Source organism: Siphateles boraxobius, unplaced genomic scaffold (assembly GCF_051911475.1).
Source record: "Siphateles boraxobius isolate OS27281-9 unplaced genomic scaffold, OSU_SipBor_1 54, whole genome shotgun sequence".
In the NCBI taxonomy this organism is placed as follows: domain Eukaryota; kingdom Metazoa; phylum Chordata; class Actinopteri; order Cypriniformes; family Leuciscidae; genus Siphateles; species Siphateles boraxobius.
In genome coordinates this window covers 2005106-2023502 of record NW_027509180.1, presented here as the reverse complement: position 1 = coordinate 2023502, position 18397 = coordinate 2005106, and the positions used below count along the sequence as shown (strand labels likewise).

General features: G+C 41.5%; 1 protein-coding gene across 4 annotated transcripts in view; it reads left to right on the top strand.

Annotated features, from left to right (window-relative positions):
* The window catches only part of LOC143714421 (uncharacterized), a 318101-nt gene that overhangs the window by 113485 nt on the left and 186219 nt on the right, over positions 1 to 18397 (top strand). For 3 of the 4 annotated variants that reach the window (XM_077205597.1, XM_077205598.1, XM_077205596.1), the window contains one exon: positions 7703 to 9609. The exons of the other annotated variant lie outside the window; for it this stretch is intronic. In XM_077205597.1, coding sequence (XP_077061712.1) covers positions 7703 to 9084 — 1382 coding nt within the window. In that variant the 3' untranslated portion in view covers positions 9085 to 9609. Of the gene's footprint in view, positions 1 to 7702; positions 9610 to 18397 lie in introns of those variants that run through there. 4 annotated transcript variants of the gene reach the window in all.

Here is an 18397-nt window from a genome sequence, read left to right as displayed (position 1 = left end):
ACAGTAGCTATATCACCAGTAGCCATATTGACACGGTTGACTAAAAACGGAACCTTATTACGGAAATAGTGTATGGGAAGCGCTTCCGGTGTAACACGAGGCCCGTTCCGGGAAAACGCGGAAGCAGGGAGAAGCAATGAAAGAGAGAGGGCCGACGAGCGCGATTGATGAGCGCGATTACTGTCAGCTGTGCGGACGATTGGACCATGAGGATAAAAAGAGGGTTGTGTTGAGAGGAAGGGGTGCAGTGGGGGAGCGGAGAGAGAGCCGAGGAGACACAGCGGAGGTCGGGTGAAGAGACAACAAGGAAGTGGTCAGCGGTGGAAAACACAGGGCTTAAGGAGATAAGTGACGGTCTTCTTTCACTGAACATGATATTAGGATTTGCCATTGAAGAGGTTGTAATGTGACTGTGTCTGAAGATGTTAATTTGGAGAAAGAAGAGGAGCGCTTTGGATGTGACATTGCAGTGCAGAGTTTCCTTACACCTGTCATAGAGATTCTGTTCGCTGAGGCTGCGGTCTGGGGCCCGCACGCTGATTTGATGGTTGAGGTTTGTGAGTGCAGTGCTGGTTGCTTTAATCACGTGTGCAGTTGAGTGTTTTGCAGTGTTACACGAGTGGGGTGAAGAAGCCGCGGCTGGTGCGGCATCTGAACGAACAGAGCCTCGACGAAATCGTATTTCTCACTGTTGTCATCTGAGCCAGTGAACTGAGCCACATCTCCGCTGCTGCATCCAATCCTGTATCCAGTAAGAAAGAGTGAGCATATTGAATCCTTACTAATCCGCTTTGTTTACCAGTCTATGCTGAAGTCCCGCTGAGCCAGTGAATCAAGCCACATCTCTGCTGCTGCATCCAGTCCTGTATTCAGGAAGAAAGAGGGAGCATACTGAATCTATACTGACCCGCTCTGCCTACCAGTCTATGCTGAAGTTCAGCTGAGCCAGTGAACTGAACCACATCTCCGTTGCTGCATCCAGTCCTGTATCCAGGAAGAAAGAGTGAGCGTATTGAATCCATACTAATCCACTCCGTTTACCAGTCTATGCTGAGGTCGCGCTGAGGCAGTGAATCGAGCCACATCTCTGCTGCTCCATCCAGTCCTGTATCCAGGAAGAAAGAGTGAGCGTATTGAATCCATACTAATCCACTCCGTTTACCAGTCTATGCTGAAGTTCCGCTGAGCCAGTGAACTGAACCACATCTCCGCTGCTGTATCCAGGAAGAAAGAGTGAGCATATTGAATCCATACTAATCCACTCCGTTTACCAGTCTATGCTGAAGTTCAGCTGAGCCAGTGAACTGAGCCACATCTCCGCTGCTGCATCCAATCCTGTATCCAGTAAGAAAGAGTGAGCGTATTGAATCCATACTAATCCACTCCGTTTACCAGTCTATGCTGAGGTCGCGCTGAGGCAGTGAATCGAGCCACATCTCTGCTGCTCCATCCAGTCCTGTATCCAGGAAGAAAGAGTGAGCGTATTGAATCCATACTAATCCACTCCGTTTACCAGTCTATGCTGAAGTTCCGCTGAGCCAGTGAACTGAACCACATCTCCGCTGCTGTATCCAGGAAGAAAGAGTGAGCATATTGAATCCATACTAATCCACTCCGTTTACCAGTCTATGCTGAAGTTCAGCTGAGCCAGTGAACTGAACCACATCTCCGTTGCTGCATCCAATCCTGTATCCAGTAAGAAAGAGTGAGCGTATTGAATCCATACTAATCCACTCCGTTTACCAGTCTATGCTGAGGTCGCGCTGAGGCAGTGAATCGAGCCACATCTCTGCTGCTCCATCCAGTCCTGTATCCAGGAAGAAAGAGTGAGCGTATTGAATCCATACTAATCCACTCCGTTTACCAGTCTATGCTGAAGTTCCGCTGAGCCAGTGAACTGAACCACATCTCCGCTGCTGTATCCAGGAAGAAAGAGTGAGCATATTGAATCCATACTAATCCACTCCGTTTACCAGTCTATGCTGAAGTTCCGCTGAGCCAGTGAATCGAGACACATTTCTACTGCTCCATCCAGTCCTGTATCCAGGAAGAAAGAGTGAGCGTATTGAATCCATACTAATCCACTCCGTTTACCAGTCTATGCTGAAGTCCCGCTGAGTCAGTGAATCGAGCCACATCTCAGCTGCTGCATCCAGTCCTGTATCCAGGAAGAAAGAGTGAGCATACTGAGTCTATACTGACCCGCTCTGCCTACCAGTCTATGCTGAAGTGGCTGAGCCAGTGAACTGAACCACATCTCCGCTGCTGTATCCAGGAAGAAAGAGTGAGCATATTGAATCCATACTAATCCACTCCGTTTACCAGTCTATGCTGAAGTTCCGCTGAGCCAGTGAACTGAACCACATCTCCGCTGCTGCATCCAGTCCTGTATTTAGGAAGAAAGAGGGAGCATACTGAATCTATACTGACCCGCTCTGCCTAACAGTCTATGCTGAAGTTCCGCTGAGCCAGTGAACTGAACCACATCTCTGCTGCTGCATCCAGTCCTGTATCCAGGAAGAAAGAGTGAGCATATTGAATCCATACTAATCTGCTTTGTTTACCAGTCTATGCTGAAGTCCTGCTGAGCCAGTGAATCGAGCTACATCTCCTTTGCTTCATCTAGTCCTGTGTCCAGGAAGAAAGAGTGAGCATATTGAATCCATACTAATCCGCTTTGTTTACCAGTCTATGCTGAAGTCCCGCTGAGCCAGTGAATCGAGCCACATCTCTGCTGCTGCATCCAGTCCTGTATTCAGGAAGAAAGAGTGAGCATACTGAATCTATACTGACCCGTTCTGCCTACCAGTCTATGCTGAAGTTCAGCTGAGCCAGTGAACTGAACCACATCTCCGTTGCTGCATCCAGTCCTGTATCCAGGAAGAAAGAGTGAGCATACTGAATCCATACTAGTCCGCTTTGTTTACCAGTCTATGCTGAAGTCCCGCTGAGCCAGTGAATCGAGCCACATCTCTGCTGCTGCATCCAGTCCTGTATTTAGGAAGAAAGAGGGAGTATACTGAATCTATACTGACCCGCTCTGCCTAACAGTCTATGCTGAAGTTCCGCTGAGCCAGTGAACTTAACCACATCTCCGCTGCTGTATCCAGTCCTGTATCCAGGAAGAAAGAGTGAGCATACTGAATCCATACTAATCCGCTTTGTTTACCAGTGTATGCTGAAGTCCCGCTGAGCCAGTGGATCGAACCACATCTCTGCTGCTGCATCCAGTCCTGTATTCAGGAAGAAAGAGTGCGCATACTGAGGTACGGTAGAAGGAGGCAGTGTCGGTTGGCAAGCAGTGCCCCCACACCCCCCGGCCTGTGACAATATCACCCTGTAGCCCAAGACTGGTTGCCCACTGAAGCTAATCAGGGCTGAGCCTGGTTAGTACCTGGATGGGAGACCTCCAGAGAAAACCAGGTTGCTGCTGGAAGAGGTGTTTGTGAGGCCAGCAGGGGGTGCTCACCCTGTGGTCTGTGTGGGTCCTGACGCCCCAGTATAGAGACGGGGACACTATACTGTCAAAGAGCACCGTCCTTCAGATGAGACGTTAAACTGAGGTCCTGACTCTCTGTGGTCATTAAAAATCCCAGGATGTCCTTTGAAAAAGAGTAGGGGTGTAACCCCGGTGTCCTGGCCAAATTTGCTCCTTGGCCTCTGTCCATCATGGCCTCCTAATCATCCCCATATACTAATTGGCTTAATCACTGTCTCCTCTCCACCAGTAAGCTGTTCTGGCGCAATATGTCTGCCGTCGCATCATCTAGGTGGATTCTGCACATCGGTGGTGGTTGAGGAGATTCCCCCTTCCATGTAAAGCGATTTGAGGTCCCAGAAAAAGCGCTATTTAGTTGTAACTATTATTATTATTATTATTATTATTATTACCCGATCTCTACTGTAAGAGCACATCTGATCTCTTCTGGAAGCTGGTTCCAGCATAGTAGCTAAAAGAGCTCCTTGCTTAAAGTTAACTCTTGGTATTTCTAGCTGATGTGATCCTAATGATCTGAGTGATCTGTTAGGTTTATATTCAGTGAGCATATCTGCAATGTATTGAGGTCCTAGCCCATTAAATGATTTATATACAAGTAATAATTCTCTAAAATCAATCCTAAATGTAACTGGGAGCCAGTGTAAAGCCCTGAGGACTGGTGTGATGTGTTTATATTCTGGTTCTGCTCAGCGTTCTTTATGAGCTGCAACTGTTTTATGGTCTTTTTGGGAAGGCCAGTGAGGAGTCCATTACAATAATCCACCCTGCTGGTGATGAAAGCATGCAAAAGTTTCTCTTAGTCTTGAGTTGAAACAAAGCATCTAATTCTTGCAATATTTTTCAGATGATAGTATGCTGACTTAGCTTTGACATGAAGCTACTGAAGCTAAGGTCTTACTCTAGAGACACACAGAGATTCCTGGCTTGATGTTCAGTTGTTTGACCCTGTGGAGGAAATTTAATGTTCTATATGTTTGCATTTTGTAATATTCATAGAATCTTAGAAAACATGATGGAACTGTTATAATATCTTATGAATGTATGTATATGACCTTGTATACATGGCTGGACAACAATTTGTGTGTGACTAGTTTATGACCGAGACAGAGGGTCCCCACTCAAGGATAGTATGTAAAACAAATCTTAACAAAGAGTTAATTATGACTGGGACATATCTTTATTTAGCCTAGGTTATGGGGGATTTACACAATCCCCCATAACCTTGGGGGAGTCAGGACTAAAGGAGGGGGATGCCCTCGTCTCATTGTCTCACTCTGCAGCCACTCTGTGTGACTGTACGACTGCTGGCCTTTTCTTGCAAGAAAATAAACCTCATCAAAGAGTATTGAAAATGAAAATGTTATCACTTATTCAGTGATAGAGAATTGTTTGCCACCACAACCCCTAGTGTTAAGGTATGCATTCACCTTGAGAACTTCATCTTGGTTTCCAAAGAAAGTTTTGGCACATCCAACTGTTGACTTCATCAATGCATTGGCACAGGGAGTCAATGGGGCTGTAATCATTAGGCGATAGGGCTAAGAAGATCTGTGTGTCGTTGGCATAGCTGTGGTAAGAGATTTGGTTCTTTTTCATTGTTTGGCTCATGGGGATCATGTACAGGTTGAATAGGAGTGGCGCAAGAATAGAGCGTTGAGGGACTCCACATGTCATGGATGTCCACTCAGACTTATGGTCTCCTATACTCACATAATAACCTTTACCTACTAAGTATGACCTCAACCATTTTAGGACTATCCCAGAAAGCCCCACCCAGTTTTCCAGCCTGTCAAGAAGTATGTTATGATCGACACTGTCAAATGCAGCACTGAGGTCAAGTAGTACCAGGATTGATGTTTTGCCTCTATCAGTATTTAAGCGAATATCGTTTATTATCTTTATGAGCGCTGTCTCTGTGCTGTGATGTGGTCGGAAACCAGATTGAAAATTGTCAAAGTATCCATTTGAGATTAAGAATTTGTTCAGCTGATTGAAGACAACTTTTTCAATGACCTTGCCAATGAAATGAAGATTTGAGATCGGTCTGTAATTTCTCAATATGTTGCTATCCAGATTGTACTGCTATCCAGATTTCAGGAGGGTCTTTACAGCTGTAGTTTTAAGGGAGTTTGGAAAACTCCCAGAGATAAGTGAAGCATTTACCACTTCTAGGATCTGCTTCTAAACGGTTTAACAAACTTTTGAAAAGGGAAACAGTTTTTAGGTGCTGTACTGTTTCTTCAAATATTTTACCACTAATTTCTTCAAAATCAGACCTAGTTATTTTCTGCAGATGTGGTGTGATCTGTCTTACCTCAGTGCCAACTCAAGGATATGGCGCTGGTCCTCTCAGCAACGTCCGTCAAAATAAAAGTCCCGCTTCCAACATATCGGCCAATCAGAAAACTTATCGGCCAATGCCGATATTTTTAAAATGTCAAATATCGGCCGATATATCGGTCGACCACTAGTTGTTTGTTTCTGTTTATAATATTTGAGAAGAAATTAAGTCCAGCTTTGTCTAGTTCCTAGGGGTGTGAACCTACACTGGTTTAACGGTTCGATTACGATTATCATGTCTTCGGTTCAGTTCGATATCACGATGCATTGGCGATGCATTGACGATGCATGCACTGCATCCTCAATTTTCCATTTTACTTTACCCCCTGCATATTATATTTGTGCGTGACATGATTTACACAGTTTGTTTTCTCCAGGTCGTGCTTACTAGGTTGTTCATTAAAGCCGAAATAGCTAGAGATCTGCACCCACAGGACCCAGCGCAACAAAGCGCGGCGCATGACTAGTTTTGATGGCCGAGTGCGTGCACAGGCGGTAATGCACTCGTGTGTGTGGGAGAATAAAACGATACGCTGGACTCCCGCAAAAAATAAATATCTATGAATAAAACCTCTAAAAATTAATAAATTGTTATTCATCTGTTGCACAAAAGCAACTAAAACAAAATAAAACCGATTTAGAGTTTCTATTTATAACATGTTTGCAGCATTGAACAATGTAACCAATCACAGACATGTGTTGATTTCTAGAACGCAATGTCCAATCAGATGTGTTGATTTCTAGAACGCAATGTCCAATCAGATGCATTTAAGATAGACTCCCCTCAACGCTCAAAACGGACTTTTTGCTCAGTGCTTAATTATTCATGCTGGCAAATCCTCTGATTATAACAAACAAAGAGTAGATATTATGAAAGCGTTCTACAGTCAGCTTAATTGATAACTGAGATTTGTGAGATCGTGATGAACTTAGATGTCAGCTTTTAGGAATTATTAAGGGTGCGCACTTTGCGCTATTCAGTCATGCCAAACCATGGCGACACGGTGGTGGCGACACGTACGCTAATTTGAAAGTGTGTCATGGAGGTAGGCAACAGAACAAAAAGAGCCTACTTTTTCGCGGGCGGGAGCGGGACAAAACATGAATGTTGCGGCCGAGCGGGAGAAGGTAACATATTTTTTGGGGGCGGGAGGGGGACAGAATCAATCCGTACCTTACAGGTCTTTAGTTGGGGCACTTTTAATTAGCCTACTCACACTCGCATCTCGCCTCCCTCTGCCGCTGAATGCTACCACGACAAAGCACTTACGCGACAAATGACATCAGAAAAGTGGAAGTACATTATATTCGGTTATGTTCTATTACTGAACCGATACCGAATCGTCCTCGTCTGCATCGCGATGCATCATAAACGATTAATTTCGACATCTTTACTAGTTCCGCATTGAAAGCAAGGAGGCTGTCTTTAAAGATGTTATATAATGGACTACACGTTTTTTCTTCCGCCACATGCACTCAGCTTTTCTGCATTGTCTTTTCATATTTTGCCAAATAAATGTCAATCTCAAAGATGGTTTCAAAATATGGGGGTATTGTATATTTTAATGTTAATATCATGTTGGATTGTTTCATTGCTCAAATATATTTAATAGTTCTTGCTAAAGAAACGTGGGATTCATGCCTATGTTTTTAAAATAATTGGAAGGTGAATTGACCTCATTCATGGAACATATAATCAATTTATAAAAAGGCATCACATTGTCATAATATTTTATAACGGTTGTCTACTTTCTACCATTACATCAGGGCTCACTTTCATGTCCTTTCACATTTTATATTTCTCTCTTTGAATTATTTTGAGAATTCAATAATAAACTCAATAATTTGTTTCTTTCATGTCAGACCTGATGGAAAAGAGCGAGGAGAGTGAAGTGAAGGAGGAGAGAGAAGAACTGAGTGAAGTGAAGGAGGAGAGAGAAGAACTGAGTGAAGTGAAGGAGGAGAGAGAAGAACTGAGTGAAGTGAAGGAGGAGAGAGAAGAACTGAGTGAAGTGAAGGAGGCGAGTGAAGTGAAGGAGGAGAGAGAAGAACTGAGTGACGTGGAGGAAGAACATCATGTCCAACCTGGAGAAAACCCCTTTAGACTAAAGACTAAAAAGACATGTTTAAAGAAAAGAAGAGCCAAGAAATCTTTCACCTGCACTCAGTGTGGAAAGATTCTCACAACCAAACCAAATCTTAAGATTCACATGAGGATCCACACCGGAGAGAAGCCGTTCTCTTGTGATCAGTGTGGAAATACATTTATTAGGGCATCAAACCTGAAGTCACACCTGACAGTTCATACGAAGGAGCCTCATTCATGTTCTGTGTGTGGAAAGAGTTTTTCACTGCTGCCTAATTTACATAGACATGAGAAAACTCATACTGGTGTGAGAGAGTACATGTGCTTTGAGTGTGAAAAGACTTTTACTACAGCGGACAGTTTAAAAAGGCACCAGAGCATTCACACTGGAGAAAAACCTTACAAGTGTTCACACTGTGACAAGAGATTTAGTCGATCAGAATATCAGAAAATGCATGAGAGGATCCACACTGGAGAGAAGCTGCATGTATGCAATCAATGTGGGAACAATTTCACAAACAAACATATTCTTGATGTTCACATGAGAGTTCACACCGGAGAGAAGCCGTTTAAGTGTGATCAATGTGGAAAAAGTTTCAGTCAATCTTCACACCTTAAAGGACACATGATGATCCACACCGGAGAGAAGCCGTTCACATGTGATCAATGCTGCAAAACATTTCTTAGTGCATCAACCCTGAAGAAACACCTGAGAGTTCATACGAAGGAGAAGCCGCATTCATGTTCTGTGTGTGGAAAGAGTTTTTCACTGTGGTGTAATTTACATAGACATGAGAAAACTCACACTGGTGTGAAAGAGTACATGTGCTTTGAGTGTGAGAAGACTTTTACTACAGCGGGCAATTTAAAACTGCACCAGAGAATTCACACTGGAGAAAAACCTTACAAGTGTTCACACTGTGACAAGAGATTCAGTCGATCATTATCTCTGAAAACGCACGAGAGGATCCACACTGGAGAAAAACCTTACAAGTGTTCACACTGTGACAAGAGATTCAGTCACTCATCATCTCTGAAAAAACATGAGAGGATTCACAGCAGAGAGAAGCTGCACACGTGTGATCAGTGTGGGAAGAGATTCTCTATTAAAACTCACCTGAAGCAACACATGAAGATCCACACTGGAGAAACCACTTAAACACAGTCTGAAATCACGTTGAAAGTAGTTTATTTTCATGTGCTGAGCAACAAAATCTCTTCTGTGTAAGTTAGCCACACATCACTCTATAGTCAAATCTCTCCTCTCCACCTATAGCCGCTGTGTGGTGAGCACAGGACACTTTGTTGATTGATTGATGTCTATTAACTCTGTTCAACCAACATGAATGTCTGATTTGTCAGTTCAGATCAATGCAAAAAAACAAAAAAGAAACACATTCGCTCTCTGACAGTAGGTAGCGCTCATGTAAAGCAGAAATAAAGCAGAAAAAAAATCTTTCGATACATTAAAGGGGTGGTTGATTCTTATTTCACTTTTCTAACTTTAGGTAGTGCATAATGTTGCTGTGCATAAAACATCTATAACGCTCAAAGCAAAGGGAGATATTTTTGTTTTAAAGAAATAACTTCTTTTAAAGGGTAACCCTAAAACATTTTTTAGTTTATTTGTAAGACTGGGGCTTTATAATGCTGCTCATTGATTAAAGTAAATTTTTTTGAGAAATGTCCTGTTGCCTCTACATGTTGTCACTTCTTCTTGAGTCTCTCCATCTTTGCCTGACTCCAGTCTGAAAAGTCTAAAAGTTGTAGAAATTTTCAGTGCATGTCTGTATGAGGTAATCAAAGCTGCTAACACACACACACACACACAGAGCTCTTGAAGCTCCGCCCTCTGCGCTGGGAGCAGCAGCTCATTTGCATTTAAAGGGACAGACACAAAAAGTGACAACTTTATCATGCTATAAACAAATATCTGTGGGGTATTTTGAGCTAAAACTTTTTATGATTAACCCTCTAGGCCCTAAGGGTATTTTTGGGCCTGAAGAAGTTTTGACATGCCCTGACATTTGTGCTTTTTTCAGTTGCTTAAAAACATATTAATGGTTGAAGTCTAATTACACTGTATAATACAAACTGGGCTACAGTAATATATGAGCAACATGTGCATAAAAGTTTGTAGTTTTGAGAAAATAACGTTTATGCGTGGTTTAAAAAAAAAAGTTAAGTCACTGAAATAATGCCATATAACACATAGTTGTAAGGGAACTAGGATCAATATAACTCAAAGGGGATTGAATTATAGTGAATAAGAACCGAATTAATATGCAAATGATTCAGAATAAATATTTTTCACTTTTATCAACTCTTCATTCACAGATAAATTGAGATTAGACTATTTTATCATTTCTGGACAGAATATTATCCCGTGTTTTTAGGGTAATGATATCACAAAATTATGATCACTGATTATGAGCAAGGTAACGAAATCTACAGTTTAAGGCAGTAACTTTTAAGCACACAGCACACGACACTTGTATGTAAAATCAATCAAGACTTTATTGAACTAATCTAATACACAAAAACTAATCTAACGCAAACACACAAACATTCATTCAAACAGTGATAGAGAAAAGGTGATGTTATTAACGGAGTATGAATGGAGTCCCAAATGTCTAGCGTTAGACACTATTTCTTGACTTCAACCTGAGAGAATCAATCTACTAGCAATTCAACCTTTGTTCGTTTGGTTGTAGGACTTGCACCAGTTCAGCAAGAATTAGGAGATTGTGTACTTGCGTTTGGATGATCCTGTGAGTGTGTGCGTTCCCTTTCGTGACAAAGTTACCAGAGGGAATCTCTTCAGCGCTGATTGGCTTGTAGTCGGTCATTGATGCGTTCTGAGGGACAGCACTCGATAATGAATGGTTGGTTGGCTTTTGCCGGGTTCCTGGATTGCGGGTTGAGGTGTTTACGGAAGAGGTGATGAGTTTTGAGTTAGCTCTTGGTGGTTTGAAGTAGGGATGCACCGATCCAATACTCAGTATCGGTATCGGCTCCGATACGGCCGGTTGGATGAGGCCGTTCCAAATCCGATATTGTGCGTATGCTATTCTGTCATTGTTAACCCCCACTAAAGCTATCTCCTTTAGCCATCTTGGCACCAAGGATGGTTTTCACATTGTTTTGAAGAAAAAACTAAAGCCTTTTAAAAAGCCTTGTGAACAAATGTTAACTATGTAGGATTATCCGTGAACAGGCCATTTAACCCCCTGGGGTCGGCTATCGCGCCGGCGTGATTGTCTTGCTTTTTTATCAGTCCAAAAGAGACTCGATTTTTGTCATACAGGCCAATGTTATACATTATTCAATCCTGTTAAGTGTCTATTTTTTGGTTTATACTGTTATGGAAATTTTTGTTTTTCATTGTCTTTCAGTAGATGCTGCAAAGGAATGTCATATGGTTTTACCATTTGCATAGGGATAAGACAGGGGGGACTTCTCTGAAATGTATGTATGTTTATATACTTGGGGAGGCAGGAGCGAGACACTCCAGAAAACAGAAGGGCAAGGACCTCTGACCTCTAGTCTGATGCTATAGTTGAGGCTGAAACAAATCCACCAGATGACAGAGAGTGTTTTAATTGTGGTCAGCAGGGCCATTTAGCCCGTAACTGTAAATGTCCACTCAGAAGGTGTAAAATAAAGTGATAATGTGAAATGTTAGTTAATTTGTGTTTGAAAGTAGATCAATGGTTGATGTGACGATATTAAAGTTTTCGTCTGAGAAAGACGAAGGTTGAAAGAAGGTCATAAGATTGAAGTTGTAAGGAAATCCTTTTAAAGTGCCCCTATCATGGTATTTTAAAGTTTCCTAATGTTGTTGTAGAGTCACCTACAACATGTTTACACGCATCAAATGTAAAAAAAAAAACTTTAATTTCCTCACAATATACATTTGCACAATCACATTTTCAATGATTTTCAAACGGCTCGTCAAATGAATCAATCTCTCTAAATCCCTCCTTTCCGCGATCTGCTCTGATTGGCCAGACAGCGCAGTCTGTTGTGATTGGCCTACCGTGTACAGCGCGTCCATAGTCTGAGCGCGTCGAGAACAAAAACACCCATTGCATAACACCGACAGCTCTGCGTGTCCTGAGGCTTCCTTCACCGTAAACGAAACACAGTAACGAACAATGACGTCGATTTTTGAATTTTAACCACTGATTCTTCACATGCTCATCCTTGGGGAGTGAAAAATAACTGGCTTTACCTTCACATTATGCACAGCGCCGTTTTCTCGACATGATGCTGTCCAGTTCAGGAATCAGCGGCCATTTGAGGTTTAATTTTCCCTGCGAGTGCGCGCGCAATAACTGGGCACGGCCAATATGCTAATGTTTCGTATCTACGTCACTACGAAACGGCTAATGACTCATTTCAAAAACAATTCATTTCGACATTTCAACACAAGTCGACTCTCACTTTTGAAAGACAATAACTCTATATACGGTGCACTTTCAGATATAAAACTTTGCAGGATGTTTTCATTCACTTAGAGCTATATTACACACTACATGAACAGTCATTTTCAAAAATCCATGATAGGGGCCCTTCAAAGGAAATATCTATAATAAGTACCGGTTGATGTAAAATTACAGATAATGACTAAAATTGAGATGAAATGTGAAACTTTATTGAGAACTAGAATAATTATTTTTATTTAAGTCAAATAAGCAGAAGCAGTAGTACTGGATTAACAGTTGCTAAATGTAAGAATGTGTAGAAAGTAGGGGTGTAACGGTTCGCAAAAATCACGCTTCGGTTCAAAGCGATAGTGGTGTCACGGTTCGGTACAGCAAAAAGAAAGAAATGCCAGAGAAATTTCCTATTTATTAAAAGAAAAACATCTTTTAAAAGAAAAGTTTTCCTACATCTTGAAACCTTCAGGTTTATAAATGGGGGTAATTTGGATGAACAAATAATGTTTTGGTCATCACATTAAAAATAACATTTAAATATATATTTATATATATAATATTTGAGTTTTGAAGTGCTGGAAAAAGATGTGTGAAGTACTTGAAAGCATTTCACTATTCCAGCCAAACTTCCATTACAGTTAGTGTTACTATATTAAATCCATGGTGAATGTTGCTAATCTGTGGACTTAAAGCCTATAACTAGTACATTCACGGCACAATGGTTCTCCTGTACCCCTTTCACACAGAGATTCCGGAAAATACACGGATAATGTGACATTGCATTTGTCCCGGGATTGTTTGATTTTGGTTCATTCACACTGCCAGTGATTTGCCGGGATCTGTGAGTGCGTTCACACACATCCCGTAAAGATCCCGTAACGACACATGACGTTCAGGATGAGACGCGTAACGTACGCGTTGAAAACATGTACATGCGCGAAAGTTCCACAAAGCTGGCGAACGATCTCAGCTTCATCGCGGATAGTAAGGAGCTCCTGGTCTTTGCTTCGTTCCAGTTTGCAGACATTTTTTCGTTCTTTCTTTTTTGATGACAAACACAAACTTTCTTCTAAGAGCAACAGAGTCGCGCGATGGCACGTGCGTCATCACTATGACACGTGCGTCATCACTATGACACACCCCTTACGGCATTGGTCCTGGCTTTTGTTAACACAGGGCGCGTTCCGGGACTGATTCCGGCACTGTTACTAGGTCCTCAACACGCTATCGATGCCGGTATCAATCCCTGGTCGTGTTTGCGTTCACACAGAAGGCGTTCTGGCAATTTTCCGGCAATTTGCAGGGATCATCGCGCTGTGTGAAAGGGGCTCTAGTTTCCACGTCAGCGCTGTTTGATCTAATAGAGATCTACGGTTAATAATGGAGAAATTTGAATGTTTCTCACTAGATCTCTCCAACGATGTTATTACTTCAGTGGCGAATTCAAATGTTTTCTTCACTGGATCTCTTAGCGTTGTGTAGTAACAGTGTCGCTTGATCAATATCGGCTTGCGCTGCACAGATGTTCCTGGTCCGAACTGATAAATGGTCCGAGAAGCACAATATAATGAGTAGCGCAATTTCGTTCCACTTTCATTACGTTTGCCATCTGATGTTGCGAAATGTTGTGGTGGTCGCGCCTATGGGACGCTACCTATGGTCGCACCAGCGCGGATTTTGTCGGCAGGAAAAATGGTCCAAGGAACCGTTCGGTTTGTATGCGTACCGAACCGGAAGCCTCGTACCGAAACTGTTCAATACGAATACATGTACCGTTACACCCCTAGTAGAAAGGCATCTGATTAAACAAACAGCTTGAAAAGTTGATCATGAAAGAATTAGAAGCTGATTTTTTGCTTTCAAAAGATAAGCTTGTACGCTTATCTGAATCTGGTGTGTGATTGGCTGAAACTGCCAGTGCGACAGAGACTCAATTTGAGTGGAAATTTGTAATGTCTAAATTCCCTGACGTATGAGGAAAAGACAACTATAAAAAATAAGTTTGTATTGAAAATGTGTGTCATTTCTGGCAATGATGCCTTAAGCTAGGCTACAGTTAAAAGATAGTAGAAAAAGTCTGATGTTAAAAGTTGATGAAAATGCAGTGTACCAGTCCTGGATGCCTCTGAAAGTCTCTCTCTCATTCAAGGTCAGCAAGTAAAGCTGTTATCTGAGCCTGTGTCATAAGTAATAAGCTATAGTGAAAGTAAAAGTGTTTCAGTTGAAAATCATAGACCTAGAGATGTTAAAATAAATAATGTTACAGGATATTATACAATTAGAGGGCAATTGTAAATGTTTTAAAAGTAAAACTGAATTACTTTAAAGAAGTCCTTAAAATAATAATGTATTTTTTTTTACTTGTTTATTTTAGGACCAGTGACGACTCCGGCTACAGATGTAACAGTACACTGAATGTACGGTTGTGATCTAAGTTCACTGAGTATAATCTCAGCATTGCGATTTTGCTGATTTTAACATGTTAAATGTATTTAAGTGATTTAAATGCTACTGTTAATAACCTGTCTCCCTGTGTGAACACTATTAGGCAGTCCGAATGGCTGACTCTTGAATGTGCCTTTCCTAAGCTCCAGAAAACGACTGATTATGTTGAAGAAAATGGTCAAATTTTCGGTAATGGGAAAGCGTGGTTACTAGTGTGCATGAGGTGATTTCTCAACGACGGGTAAGATCTTCTTTGGCCTAACAGGGCAACCTAAGACAGGGGGTCACCGCCGCCACTGGGCATCTCTTGATGGGGTGTGTGTTATGTGAGATGTGTATGAGAGTGGAACAGATGCCTGTGAGGCCAGCAGCATCATTACACCATAAAGGGGATGAGCTGTGAGCATTTACGGCAGTCTGACCCAGATATGTGAGTTCCTCTATACCACTCACCAAACCGCATTCATTGTATGGCTTGTTTTTCATTGTGACAAGTGTCTGCAACTATGCCAGGGGACAACACCCTGAAGAAAAGGAGATTATAGATTAAGAGCTGATGGGAATGGGCTTTCAAGAACCAGCTGAGACCATGAGGTGCTTGTCATTATTTGTTGTGGAGACAGTAACAAAACATATTAATTTATATCAGGAAGAAGATGTTGGTTGCCTTATGGCTAGAAAAATTATAGAAGTGTTGATTTTGTACTAATATGTCTACAAGATAGTTTTAAATCCTGAAAGTCGTTAGACATGTTGGTGGCTAAAGATGAAGACAGCTTTGTACATTCAAGGAAAAGTCTGGATAACAAAGGAACTACTATGAAAGGTTATGGTAATGAATTTATTATTACATTTTGTCTAAGTTACAGTCTTAGGAGGCTGTTGAAAAGAGTATTTGTGTATAGAGAGAGACTGTTTGAGTGGAGGAGGGGATGGTACTCTGTCTCCTTGTGATGTGCTCCCTTCTTCTCTGTTTAAGAAGCTACTTGATACAATTGACCCTTCACGTGGAGCTTGACTGACAGGTGATCTGACCAATCATACTTCGCCATCCGCCATTTTGTCCGACAAAGCAGTCAGGAGAGATGGTAGATTAACATGGGATGATTTGAATTTGAAGAACGGAGTGTACTGACGCCTTTCCGCAGTTAAAACAACATTCCTTCTTATGTTCATTCATGTTTATTTGATGCTATAAATGAACTAGAAGGAAGAGATGATCGGATCACAAGCAGCTTTAACTGAGGCTCTACAGCGATCTGTCACGACACATTAAAGAGCCACAAAATGGTATTTATTGTTTAAATTTCTTTAAAAAAATGACCAAATTTGAAAGGTAAGATTTTTGTTTAATATGTTTAATATCAAAAGTAGCCGAAAAGTAACCTGGTCTGTCCTGTCTGTCAGCGTGTTGTCAGTCTCCTCTCTGCTCCGCGATGTATTTTCCACTGCGTGAGAACATGGTGTGTGTGTGTGAGAGCGGCGTAGCTTGTCGGACATAGCTAACTAAGGGGTAACTAAGGGGGGCGGGTCTTTGCGAAGGGTCAATTGGCCCAAGTATTCTGTCTATTATGAATATTAGTTTGTCATGTAGAGATGCACCGATTACAATTTCTAGGCCGATTCCGATTTTTCATTGAGTTTGACCTGCCGATACCGATTTTAGCCGATTCCGATTTCATTTTTTCTAACCACTTTACAGCACACACACGTTTAGGGGAGGGAGAAAAAATCGATCCATCGATACATCGCGATTCTCTCTCCAACGATTCTGGATCGATTCTGAGAATTTCAGAATCGATTCTGAGCTTAGTTTTTAACCAGATGTGCGATGACGTTGAGTTTGCTTTGGAAACACCCGTATTCTGCTTGCTTCCAATTCCTCACACACATACACCACTCGAACCTTCCTTAAAATAATCTGTCATAAAGTTCGGAAAGGTTTAAGTGAATTACAAGGACATTCACAGGATTCATTGCACAGGATACGCTGTGAGAGACGCGCGCTTTGTTTGATGTTACACTTGAAGTGTGCTGTCTCGCCTGTCGGTATTTTCCTTACAAATGCTCTACGAAGTCATCATTTATGTGTTTTGGAATGCAGTGGACTTATATATTTAAAATATGAACCTCACTAACAGTAGGCTGCTTTCAATTTCAAATGCTGACGCGCGTTTTGTTTGTGTAGACTGCTCGCGCATGCGGCTGTGCGAATCCGTGTAGTGGTTTAATGTACTTGTGCAAAATTAGCGTAAACACAGCCAGTTATGTCTTAAGGCCACGGTTGTCAAACTGGGGTACGTGGACTGATTTCAAGGGCTACGCAAAAAAAGATCTAAGGGACTGTTCGTTTTTTATTTAAGGGGCTACCGGAGGAGTTTTGAGATCTGTAGTCAAAAAAGACTTGACCCTCCCTTCGCCATCAATAATTGTTTCTATGACCCTCCAAAATTATTGTGTGAAAAAGGCATGACCCTCCCCGATAATTTATTGCTTACTTCTGTGGTTTGCGCTTGGCAAAGATGTTCAGATAGCCATTGTTTTTTTTTTACAACCATGACAAACGACTAAACTCCTGCTTTCTCATACTAGGGCTGTAACGATAGACCAAACCTACAATTCGGTTCGTATCACGATTTTTGATTTTAGATTTGAAAAAAATCATGTTTTCGGTGCTGCTGCAGTGGTGACGCATTCATGTAAAATGTAAGGGTGGCACTGCCAATAAAGTATCTAAAAGCTGCCACAAAGAACCTGCATAATGATTTAGAATGTCACATATAGCAAGGAGACATTTTAATTGTTTATTAATAAACAAGTGTTTGTCAGTGTCTGCTACAAAGTGTCTGCCAAAAAGATGAAGTTGACTATGCTGACTCACGATCTTCGCAGTAGTGAACGCGCCAGAGAGAAATGCACATTTCATATAGGATTACATAAGCAGAGAGTCTGATTTATTTCGTTTTGAATTGTTCTGTTAAAAAATAGAAATTTCAAGCTTTCTATATATTTCTCAGGTCTGTGAGGCAAGTACCTTATACGCTGTGTTTCGGTTCATTTATTAGACGAGAGTCCAGTTCACGCGCCGACGCCTTCGTGTCATGATGATCTATTTTCTACTATATTTACTCCTTATTTATTTAATCCAGGCAATTGGTTGATGAAACATAAAATTAAAATTAAGATACAATTAATAAAAAACGAAATTCACTATAAAGAAAGGCTTTGTGCTTTCTGTTTGAGGTCTCTGTGAATGCTTTAAAGTGCTTTCAGAGCGGTCATATCCGTAACGGAGAGCTGTCACGTACCTAACATTGTTTTTTTTCCTCATAAATGCGAACAGAGATGCACCGACTTCTCACAATCAGGATATAGGTAAATCCGGTTTCAATTCTAAAATAAAGCCTTCGGCAGCTTGTCTAAATCATTATCAAAATGAGTAACGTGGATTTGAATGCACCTGCCAATCAAAGTGAAACGGAGAATGCACTTGGTAAAAGACCAGTTAAACTCACGGTTAAAGCTTTGGAAGAAAAAATATTATCACATCAAAAGGAAAATAACCTTAGGATAAAGAAACTCTAC